This window comes from Etheostoma spectabile, chromosome 18 (genome assembly GCF_008692095.1).
Source record: "Etheostoma spectabile isolate EspeVRDwgs_2016 chromosome 18, UIUC_Espe_1.0, whole genome shotgun sequence".
Classification (NCBI taxonomy): Eukaryota; Metazoa; Chordata; class Actinopteri; order Perciformes; family Percidae; genus Etheostoma; species Etheostoma spectabile.
This window is the reverse complement of record NC_045750.1, coordinates 14,348,673-14,360,437: the sequence shown is the minus strand read 5'-3', so window position 1 is coordinate 14,360,437 and position 11,765 is coordinate 14,348,673. Positions and strand designations below refer to the sequence as shown.

Sequence of the window (11,765 nt, the reverse complement as noted above, 5' to 3'; positions counted from 1 at the left end):
ATAGTAATGAGCTCAAGCAACATGACATCAGACTGACCAGCTTTTGTAATTGGCCTGATTTCTCAGCTCATTTCTTTTCAGTGGCTAGAGCTGACAGAGGAGGTACCAATTCATTTTCATATTCACGACACAACACAAACACATGGACCTAACGTATTTCAAAAAATGCAAGTAAAAACGGTTTTGAGTGGCAGGGCACCTTTAAATGAAGTATCATAAAGTGACCAAGACTAATGCGGAACTACTGCATGTGGAGGTGCAGACATGGCACAGGTCAGCTGGTGGCCAAACAAAGTGTTTGCGTACGTGTGTATTTCAGGACTAACCCTGCAGTATGGTGTCCATGGTGATGTGAGGGAAGCTGCCGAGCACAGACAGGACCTCGTCGTATTTCTCCTCCCCCAAGAAACGCAGCATGCTGCGTCTGTCCGAGTCCTTGAGACTCACCAGGTCCTGTAGGCTCCGAACTTTATACTAGAGAGAAGAGGGAAAATTATCCATTGATCCACTGCCCGACTAAAACCTCTCCATCTTTTTTCTCTCGAAACTGCTAAAGTGCCATGTATGTGTGCATGCACAGACAGTGTGCAGTTACCTTCTTGGAGATGCAGTAGCGGAGGTGCTCCTCCTCAAAGTGGGGCAGCTGCAACAGGGGTGACTTTGACTCCTGCAGACCCTGCACTATCATTTGGGTCAGCTTCATACAATTCTCTATGGTTACCAGCCGAGGAGCATGAAAACCTGAAAAGCAATGGGCAGAAATATCAATTAAGTTGTTATGTGGGTTGTGAGAATTGTCTTCAAAGTGATAACTGCGTGTGTGTGTGTGTGTGTATGTGTGTGTACTGTACCTCCTCTGCTGTTGGCCATCATGGTAAGCTGACAGCCCACATTGATCATCTCCTGGAGGAGAGCTGGACTCTTCCTCACCACAAATCTCTGATCTGGAAACAAAACACACACACCATGTTCTTAATAACGTGTCCCTGACCGTCCTCATATTTCTTATTATTTTATAAGGAACTTTTAAAAAAAGTACAGCATTAATACACGGTTCATGTTTAAATATTGTCCTCCACTTGTAAATGTCATTAAAACCTTTCCAGTGTCAGGATAACATGCACATCCCAAGTGTGTGTTCACATCATACGCAGTGTATTAACTACTGCTGCTCTAACTCCGCCTTTTCCAAGAACACAGCTTGCCAGTATTGTGATCTTTACAATTCACAAACAGCTGGGAAAACTACTCCAAACAGCTTGTCCTAGTTGAGTACGTAACCTTTCCTGTGTGTAGGAGTGTAAACATATAAACAGGACAGGTTTGTGTATTTTTAACAAAATCTTGTGTCTTCACAACATCACTTCAAAAAAAGCTTGTGCAGCTGTTTTGTTTACCCTTTTTGGAGCTCTAAAGAACCAGTTGCTGACCACTTGCATTGCTTTGGAGAAGGCTGACATGAATCTGTATTAGCAAACTCATTGTGCTATCATGTGAAAGTGTCACCAAACATTTCTTCCAAGAAACTTTCATTTTGAGAGACAACAATTGTAATATCTCCTTGGATCACAAACCATAGGGGTCTTACCTTCCTCCAACTCCTCTGATACCTCCATGCGTGCCAGATGAGCAAGCACTAAGACCCTGGCCTTCAAACTGTAAGGATAGCAGAACGGAGGCTCCTTCTTCTTTACATTGATATTTCCCAACTCACGAATCAACTGCAAGACAGACGGGAGAAAGTTAATCTGCCCTTGTTAAAGTTGAGTTCCTTTTGAATTTCTCACACACAGATACAAACGTTTGCAAGTCTGATGAAGTTGCTTACACACATGTACTGTATTTTCCGGATTATAAGTCTCTCTTGAGTATAAGTCGCATCAGTCAAAAAATGCGTCACGAAGAGGAAAAAAAACATACCTTTAAGTCGCACTGGACTATCAGTCGCATTTATTTAGAATTTTATTTCACAAAATCCAAGACCAAGAACAGACGTTTAGCACAGAACAACAGGCTGAATACGGTAGGCGTCCGGTAAGTTAACGTTACCCATTAACAGTTATCACTTATTCAACTACACAATAGCACACAGATGAACTACCAGGGCATGGAGAAGTAACTGCACCGTGGACTCGTTCCTCCAGCTCTGGCCATCTTGCTTTTAGCTTCCTTTGTTTTCTTCATTGCAGTAAGAGTAACCTTATCGCCAGTCCCTTACAAGTTTCTCATTTACTCAAAACATTCTTTCTGCTGCTCGATTACCGTTTCCGGCTGCATATTTTACCGCCTGCAGTTTGTACTCTGCAAAATAGGATTTTCTTTTTGGGGGCAATTTGTTTGTGTTTAGTCTTTCTCTGTTGTCTCTAGGAGGAGCATATAGTCACAAGCCCAGCGCTCCCTTTCGCGGCTGTAGAGGGTAATGTTTTCAGTATGAATTAACATTTTTAAATATGTTAAAATGTAATATATAAGTCGCATCTGACTGTAAGTTGCAGGATCAGCCAAACTATGAACAAAAGTGCAACTTATAGTCCGGAAAATACGGTATACATACATGAGCATTTGTGTTCTTTAATTACCTGTGGCACTTCGATGTTGTCTGTTGGTCGTATGGTGGCTTCTTTATTGCTGCGAGGGTCAAACTCAAATGCGGCTGTCAACACCATGGCCAACCCTAGAGGGCAGAGTTAGTGAAATTCAGAATTAGTCATAAAAAAGATGACAGGAAACAGATTCTTGAACCTACATGTAAAGGATAGATAGATAGTTAGATTTCATTGCTAATCCTAACCGTTTCCCAACTTAAACCATCTCCCTTTGCCAGAAAGCAAAAACGTGCTGAAAGGGGGTCTGGCTACTCAACATAGCATTCATGGATGGGAGGAAAACATGCTCTGGTTTAATGAAATTACTTTAAACCAATCAGAATCATCACAGGCAGTGCTAAACTCTGCACGGAGCTGCTGCAAAATAGTCGGGCAAGAGAAACCTCAGATTGGACAGATAGTCGTCTTCATAAAACCACCAGAGTTTAAAATTCCAACACAAAAACAGCGTGAGGAAACGGAAAATACATGCATCCACAAGAATTTCCTGCAGCACCGGAGCAATGCCCAAAGTGGAACACAAACAATATAGACAAAAATCATATTAACCACATGAACACTCACTGTATCGAAGTTGTATCGCTTGTACAGTTTAATTTGTGGTCGTATCTGGTATTTTTGTTTTACATATTGCGTTACACCTTGCAGTAGAGGAAAGGGAAACTCACGCTTCATGTTCATGTTGGGCGTCTTGTACATGAAATGCATGAAGAGCTGGGTGGTGTTGATGAGGATCTGGTCTCCGCTGTATCGGATGGAGCGGTACCACCATGTGCCCTACATTTAAAAAGACGACAAAAAAGTAACAGAGAGTAAAGTGAATCACCCTGGGATTGAAATAGAGAGGACATCTGTTTCTTACAATCTACAGCACAGGAGACGATGGGGACTTACCACAACAACAGGAAGGATGACCATGAAGGCTAGTCCATATACCAACAGCACCTACAGAAGAAAGCAATACTCTTTGGGTTATTGATGACAATGGCGCACTGCTACTATAATATAAAACATTACGCTAGGTTTATCAGTTATAACTTCAATGACATAATTAATTATATACCAGCATTGAGTTCTTCTGGTCAACAATCCAGGCAGGCAGGGCAATACCAAAGCTGGTTGCTGGATAGGGAGACATAAGAGGCAATGGACAAAAATGCCAAAATCTCATATTGCAGTAAAGCACCCTGCAACAGCACTGGGCTGTGTGGCAACTTTGTGACCCCATGAGAGTCTGAAATATTTAACTCACCACACCGACACACACACCCACACACACATATATGCATATTTTCATTGTTGGCTCAGCTATTACTGGAATAAATTGGGCTCCCATATTTTAATTCATCTTCCATTGTTCAACACATTCCTGACCACAAGAGGCCTGTTCACCAGTATCAAGCAAAGAAGGTGTGACAGGCAGCACATAAAAAATGCAAATGTGTGAGATTTAAAGTAGCTTCACTTACCTCCTGGACCATCTGGGTTACCGTATATTTCCCAGTTCTGTCGTGACTGTTCATTGGTTAAACTGCAAAAAAAAAAAGAAATAAAAACTTAAGGAATCGCCTAAAAATTCTGGGTTTTCAACTACTGAATCTGTTTATTGAATGTGCAAATGCAGTCTTGGTGCCTGGCTTACAAAGTCAAGACTTGAGTAATACTTACGCAGCATAGGCTTTGGCAATTCTCATGAATGTGGCCTCATTACCACCTTTGTCAGGATGGTACTTGAGTGACAGTACACGGTATTGCTTCTTTATTTCTGACAGCGATGCACCCTGGAGACAGAAATATATTTACAACTCCTTACCACATAGGTGTAAGTAGGGGATACAAATTAAAAATAGAAAATACTATGGAGTCTCAAAAGTCCTGAGAAATGATATTTTTATCTTGTGTTTTATCTTAGACAAGTTATCTTCGTCCCACAAGATAAAAAGTGTCTTTTGGGACTTCAGAGGCTCTGTAGAATACAGCAGACTTTTGTGATGTTTTGATGTTTTGTGTGTGTTTACCGGGTCCAAGTTGAGGACTTCATATGGATTATACTCCTGGTACTCCCTGTCCAGCTTGGACACCTTGTACGCTAGCAGCAGGAACACAGCCCAGCCAAATAACAACGCTGCTTTTCTGAAAACGGCAACACACACGAGAAGGAAAAAGATGTCACACACAAACGTCTGGATTCAAACCTGGGCAGGCCAGGCCTGTCTCATTTTTACAAGAACTGTAACTTAAGCCATAGTTATAATATAATTAGGATATTATCCAGAACCAATCAGCAATCCAAACTAACCCTTTGAGCTAGTCATTTGAAAGACTACAGGTAGTTTAATCTACTGCATAGTGCAAGTAGAAGGGAAGGACCTGTTTTGACACTGTTGTTGTTTGGTATTTATGCATAGAAGTTGAACTTGTTTCCATGACAATGGAAAAACCCCATGGCCGGCTCTGCAGCATCCATTGCCATGACAACCATTTACTGGCCTGAATTGTCCTGGTGGCTTTACCAGGAAAATACATGATGGATTGCCATACTAAACACCATGGTTATGATACAGTTTGTGAAGAGGAAACAGATACCGAGATTTTGAGAGAAAGGCTGATTCATTCTACCTAATAAACATACTGGATGCTTCCACCAGCTTTGGTCACAAATGCAACCATGCAAATGAAGAATTTAGAAATTTTGAGACTAAAAACTAAATGTATGTCTTGTGTCAGAAGGAGTGGAAATGGAAAGAATGAAGACAAACAGACGAGGAGGCAGAGGCTGAGACAGAAACACTGTGACGGAGGAAGCAAATGAGTGAGAGAAAATAGGCAGAGTGAGGCGCTGAGTCGCACTTGAACACCCATCCTTCCATTAACCCACACGCGCAGAATGAACAAACACTGAGAAAAACAGGGTTGTGTTAAGATAATTTTTAAACAGTACAACACAATGTTTACACTGACAGTACACGCTACTGAGCGGTTTACACATGAAAACAACATAAGTCCAATTTGTGCCAGGAATGACCCAATATAAAACACACTCATGATTTCGAGTCTGCCTACGTTATGGACAGCGCGGCCTTTGCCTCAACATCACACAACAACGTCTCTGTCCATCTGGAAACGCTTATGTTGAATGAATCAGTAAGATATCAGGAAAAGCTCCAGAGACGGCTAAATCAATGCAAATAGCTCAGGTATGTCACACACAAACAACAGGAGTGATGTGGCATTTGACAACAAAGGAGATGGGAGCATACAACCAAGGAAACAAACCTGTTATTAAACTAACAAGCAAGTTATGGCCAATCACGTCAAGCAATGTGCACAACATTAAACTCAAGCTGCACTAAATTCATAAATAACTACAAACAGTGAATAAGTCAAATTCATAATCAACTCAAGTCACCTCAGACCAACTTTAAGTTAAAAGAAAAAGCATAATAATCCACCCTCCCTAAATGTGTGTACATATTTATTTTTACAATGAAAACTACAAACCCAAAACATTGGACTCACTTTAGTGTTGGGACAAAGCTCTGCTGTGACTTCATCAGCCTGAGCCGGTACCACAGGCACCTGCCATGTACCCTCCTCAGGCTCTTCAGACGCAGTTGTTCTGGTAAGAGGATAGACAGGGAGAGATTACTGACACATTAGTACCATCACCCGTTACAATCAATACCGATAGTTGAAGTTAACATCTAAATCAGGGCCAGGGGTGAGTGATATTTTCACTGAGAATATAGGCCTATAATTATTGTGGATATGTTAACCAAGCAGGGAGTGGAAAATGTTACCTTCATTCAGCTAGAAATGTATTAATGTCTTAATTGTTAATGCCATGATGTTAACTAAGATAGCCTAACTAAAAAATACCATATTTAGTCTTCAATCAACCTATCAATATAATAACTGTTAACAACGCCTTAAACTCCAATCTATGGTGGCCTGTCATATAACCACAGGTATTCCCAGTAGACCAGCTGAGTTAACTTTGCTAGCATTTGTTACAGTTACATAACCCATGTTAGATATGACCCGTTGACCGATAGGAACCGATAGATGTAGCTAAGATTTGGCTATATCGGGATAAGATAAATAAAGCTACAAAAGGTAAACTTGAGAACTAGATATTGAAGCTCTATCTTAACTACCTAACATTAGCCAGCGTTCGCTTGATTTTCACCCACTGATTAAGGCAATATTGCCTAACGCTAGCTAGATATGTGACAGATGGATAACCATTGGGATGGTAATTGGTAAAGCTGGTATGGTAGCGAACTGTGTTAACACTGACTGGCTTGTACTAGCTAAACTATGGACAGTGAAAGAGACGTGGGCATCTTCTAACCAACGTTTGCTATTTTGAAATGACAAAGTAATGTAACGTTAAGGTTGGACTAGCTTGTACAACCTCTGCATTTAGCTAGCTAGCTAACAGCAAACTAGCCAGATTAACAGACGGCCAACTGGTGAGCTTTTAACGTTAATTTACAAGACAAGCTGCTGACTGAACACTTCACGTTACACTAGCGGTGGTTAGTTAGCTAGCCAAGTTAGCACTAAGCAATACATCGGGCCTTACCAGCATTCTGATCCCGGGGCCAGAGGTAATATGTTGCTGGGATCACAATAAGTCCGACGAAGGACGTTAGGAAATAGAAAAAGGTGTTGCCGCTGTCATCGTACTGGAACTGTTGCCCGGCCATTTCGTAGCGGCGCTTGGGTCGCCCTTCTTCTCCACCGCTGCGCTACCCCCTTCTAGCCCAATGTGTGCGACTTGACAGACCGTTAGCTAGCCAATAGCTAGCTAGCTAGCATCCAGCCAAGACAGCTTTGATTATCGGTGTACGTGGTGTACGCTTGCGCAATGTGGCCTTTCTTCTTCTTCACTGGGTGATCGAAGGATTTTGTGCTTTCCTTGGCGCTACTGACCCCTAGAGATTGCAACGTAGCTAGGCAGGGAAGAGATGCGGAGTGTGACTTTTTAAACTCTATTAAAGCAATCAAATGGATAAGATGTTAGACATAACATACCAGATGACTTCATTAAGAGCTACATGGTCAGATTCTGCAACTCTTACACATACTGTAGCAGTAAAGACATGATTAGAAGTGCAATATTCTTTCAGGGTTGGGTCATTATTTGGTTAGTCTCACATTGCCAGACCTACCTTTTGTAGAATAATCTAACCTTATTGAGTAGCTAGGCTTAGCCTGCATGCTAAAATAACAAGGATGTAACCATACCCCACTCATTAAGAGGTGTTGTCCCCTGAAAACATCCCTTGTGGTAGGCCAACACAGTTAAGCCTACATATAATACACATAACTGTGTGCACATCTATACATTATGTATAAGAAGAAGAAGAAGAGATAAATTACATTTTAGGGTTAACTCTAACCCTGATTGATGTGGAAAAGATAAACTATAGAATAGTTATTTTAATGTAGTTTTTTCATTATTTACATGTCTGAAAAAAAGAAGTCTGGTGGGCATTATTATAAAACCCAAAGATAACTTAAACTCTTTATTTGATGCCCAGTGACATTCCATTTCTTAACTATTTGGTCAGCTATGTTATAGTTACAAAAAGAAATTACACAAGCAATCACAGAGCAAACAACTGAAAACAGATTGTACTTTATTCTTGGCAGCACTGCTGGAACCCATCTAGATCTCAGTAAGTTTGGTAAGAGCGTGGATGGCCTTGTGCTTGTTTGACTGATTTAACATTTGTACCGGTGGATATTATATTGCAGTGAGATGTCAGTTCTACTAAGAGATATTCAACAGGATTGTCTGTTTATTTCCCCATTTATTAACTCTGGACGTAGCAGAATTAAACAGTGTAAGGCTACTTTCCCTTCAAAATAAAAGTAATGACTATGCTGGTCAATCAGGGGTTAATTTTGAAGTCTATGAAGAGATTGATGACATCCATTAAAAAGCATTTCTAATCACATTAGGTTATATGTTTTCAGCTGTGGGCAAAGAAGATGATGGAGAGAAAAAAACATTCTCTGCACACTCATTTTGTTATATGCGCACCATTATATCATCCAGCGGCTTGCGTTTTAAGTCAGGGACTGTAGCGTCAGACGCAGGATAACCTACAGGAAGTAAAATCAACAGCTTCTCATTGGCTGGCCGTTTGAGGAGGAGCCTGAGCTGGGGGCCACAGTTTAGGGGCGTCGTTGTGACGGTGACAAGACCCACGTTCTGATTAGCAAATGGACAGAAAGAATAGTCATTCAGCCGCTTTACAAGACATGTAAAGTACTAGTTAATCCTTAATTGTATGCATTTGTGAATCTATATAGTTTTATACAATCTTAACTCTGTTCTTCTTTACCTGTAATGCAGCCAACAGTAGTCCACAGGATATGGAGACACTGATTTCATTGTAGTAATGTGTCTTTTTCTTGCCGTTTGGTAGAATCCCGTAGGTCTGTTTGAAGACTAGGATTAGATATGGAGCAACATCCAAGTACTCCTTGATCCAGTTTGTCCTGCATGAAGAAGGATGTTGTGAGAAAGGGGGAAGATGTGGGTAAAATTAGAAAATAAGGTTAGACTTTGCATTGGTCCTAAATAACCCATAATCATTGTGTGTGTAAGGATAAGGGGACAGGCATTCAATGCTGTCAGCGCAGTTAGAGTTGCTTGTTCTGTGTGTGGAATGAGTATGGGTGCTCACTTTAACTTGGCCAAATCATGGACCCACTTGTCCCCCATCCTCTGACGGTAGTTGACCTCCTCCTCTTCTTCCACTATCCGTCTGATCTGGTGCTTCGTCTCTGGGTCTGACACCACGACAAACGTCCAGGGCTCTGTGTGTGCTCCACTAGGGGCAGTACCTGTCCAGAGGAAGGAGAGACGGCGGGGCAGGTAGTCCAAAAATAATTAAAAAGACCCAAATGTTACATAGCTGCATCTAACTCCAGACCATTTTTTTTTTTTTTTTTGAGAAAGTGGCCCATTTGTTTTGTATGTGCACATGCCTGCAGTGCGGATGACATTATCGATGACTTCCTGTGGGAACGGCTCTGGGCTGATGAATCGGACAGACCTCCGCTGGTTCATCAGAGTGTACATATCTCTGGATCTCCTCAGCATCGTCTCCTCGGGGTAACGTGGTGTTGAGTGAGGCACATGTAAAAGGTCTTCATCCTCAATGGTGTCCACCCAATCACCATCCTCTAAAAAAGGTTGACAGACAGAACGCAGGACCAGTGAGCAGCTTTGGATATGAAATTATAAATTGTTAGGTGTAAATAAGTGCATTTGCATACTCAGCATGCTTCCATTGTAATGAAGCGTTAAAGACATATTTGATGGGGCAAAAAGTAATGATTCAGTTTAAAACTTAGATGACATTATGTTGACACACACACATTAAGGACTGATACTTTGTGACAGACTGGCACTTACACATTATAACAGTTAATTCACCACATATTGACTCTTATAATAATTATAATATTTATTATGTTTATTATTCACCAGGTCTTCCAAGCTCATTTCTGTCTGTTTTAGCCGGAGTTGAGTTAACCTGCTCTGGCACATGCAGGTTATGCACATTGGTTAAGTACACTCTTACCTTAAAGTACCCATCAAGTACATGGCAGACTACAAGAGCCAGCTTCATGATATTTGGCCTGCTGCACCAGATACTTTTTTTTATTAATCACAAACATATTTAGAAATATGCATCATGTAAGCGTAATTGTCTTTATGCAATTATGTATATTATATTAATATTATATTATTACATTTACTGAAACAATGATGTGTAAACATTGAATGTTAGCTGGTAAAAGGCAAGCATTTTATCTACTTCACATCCCTCTGGGTAACTTGTCAATTTGCCAGAGGAATAAAGGTTTAATGTAGAATATAATCATTTATTCGTTGATTACATGCTGCATGCTTTTGAACTGAATTGGATTGGATTATTTTACGTCCGCACACATACAGGCCACTAACATTAGGCCTATTAATTAACCCAGCTATAAATGAATATGTCCAATTTCCAAAACAACACACAGAGGCCTACACTTGACAAAGGGTTTTTACATTGTGCCAAATGTGTTTATATCGGACAATATGGTGGTTTGGCCAAGGCTACCTGTATTAACTATGTCCAATAGTAAAAAGTTAGAGAAAGTGTGGGGGGGGGGGAAGTTACTCTTGAGCTCTTACCGTCCTCTTTCGCTGTGATTTCTGTATCGTCCTGTAAGTCCTGGTCCACCCACGGTCTAAAGTCCGCTTTTGAAGCCCCTTCGGTTTTTCCCGAGGAGGTCGAGGCAGTCTTCGTCTTCCGGGACCCCAGCAGCATGAAGCCTACCACCAGGCACAGGACCACCGCCAGGACAGGCGTGAGGACGGAGAGTAGCGCCATGACCGCCGGGGGGGGAGAGAAGAGGATACGGGTACTCAGCCGAGAGCAGACCTGATGTTATGGAACGCTACTGTTACCTGGGCTGGGTCTAAATGCTGAGTCAGAGCTGTGTTAGCGTTGTTAGAAGTGTTCCCTCAGCTTGGAGCTCTGCCCCACTGCGACCAGCAGCTAATCTATGCCAACAAATCCTAATATGGCCAACGTAAAGACTTTAGTTTTTACACGTGCTTCAAAAACTCAACTGTTTGAGCCCTCAACGCGTTGTTAGACTGAGTCTAAAGTTGACATCTAATGTAGGCCTACTTCTTACTCTTAAAGCTAGTTTCTGCCGCCTCGCCCCCAAGAGTTATAAATAATTACTTTAATAACAATTATTAATTATCTTCACTCAAGTTTATGCGCGGGAAAGCCATAGAACACAGCCATAGCTACTGAGAAATACAGTGTTTTCTTCTTAAATCTTAACCCTCATGTTGTCCACCGGTCGAATTGACCCCTTTTCCTATATCAATGTTCTTTTTAACTACCCAAATGTAATGACCCAAAATACCACGATTGATTCCACACAACGCTCTTTGGCAAGTACAAATCTCTACTTTCATTAATTTGGGGGTTTCTTATTCAATTTTATAGCATTTGAAAAATATTCCAGTCTGTGATTATCCATCAAGATACATTCCTTTAATTTTAATCTAAATAATTCCTAATTTCTACTTTTCTAACTCAAACGTTAGGTATCATTTCCTATAAA

General features: G+C 41.1%; 2 protein-coding genes across 2 annotated transcripts in view; both read right to left on the bottom strand.

The window, feature by feature from the left end:
• Positions 1-7,486, bottom strand: part of sec63 (SEC63 homolog, protein translocation regulator) — a gene marked incomplete at its 3' end in the record, with an annotated part of 13,685 nt that extends 6,199 nt beyond the window's left edge. Inside the window, 13 exon segments of the mRNA XM_032543555.1 lie at positions 327-474; positions 596-741; positions 852-944; positions 1,589-1,721; positions 2,580-2,674; positions 3,275-3,383; positions 3,501-3,551; positions 3,670-3,728; positions 4,076-4,137; positions 4,275-4,387; positions 4,625-4,739; positions 6,126-6,225; positions 7,195-7,486. Of these exon segments, the coding sequence (XP_032399446.1) occupies positions 327-474; positions 596-741; positions 852-944; positions 1,589-1,721; positions 2,580-2,674; positions 3,275-3,383; positions 3,501-3,551; positions 3,670-3,728; positions 4,076-4,137; positions 4,275-4,387; positions 4,625-4,739; positions 6,126-6,225; positions 7,195-7,318 (1,348 nt within the window). The 5' untranslated portion in view covers positions 7,319-7,486.
• A 926-nt stretch (positions 7,487-8,412) lies between these two features.
• iyd (iodotyrosine deiodinase) lies at positions 8,413-11,076 on the bottom strand. Its single transcript, XM_032543557.1, has 5 exons — positions 10,816-11,076; positions 9,615-9,812; positions 9,311-9,470; positions 8,966-9,122; positions 8,413-8,832 (listed from the first exon to the last, which is right to left on the bottom strand). The coding sequence occupies exons 1-5, from the start codon at positions 11,012-11,014 to the stop codon at positions 8,650-8,652; spliced, it is 897 nt and encodes a 298-aa protein (XP_032399448.1). The 5' UTR covers positions 11,015-11,076; the 3' UTR covers positions 8,413-8,649.
• Between the last annotated feature and the right edge of the window lie 689 nt (positions 11,077-11,765).

Bases quoted from the DNA above. Each gene is read 5' to 3' on its own strand.
- iyd (XM_032543557.1), bottom strand. From the start codon at position 11,014: ATGGCGCTACTCTCCGTCCTCACGCCTGTCCTGGCGGTGGTCCTGTGC. The intron at 9,813-10,815 runs GTAAGAGCTCAA...AACCTTTTTTAG, and splicing joins AATCACAGCGAAAGAGGACG to AGGATGGTGATTGGGTGGAC. The intron at 8,833-8,965 runs GTAAAGAAGAAC...TTTGCTAATCAG, and splicing joins TACTGTTGGCTGCATTACAG to AACGTGGGTCTTGTCACCGT.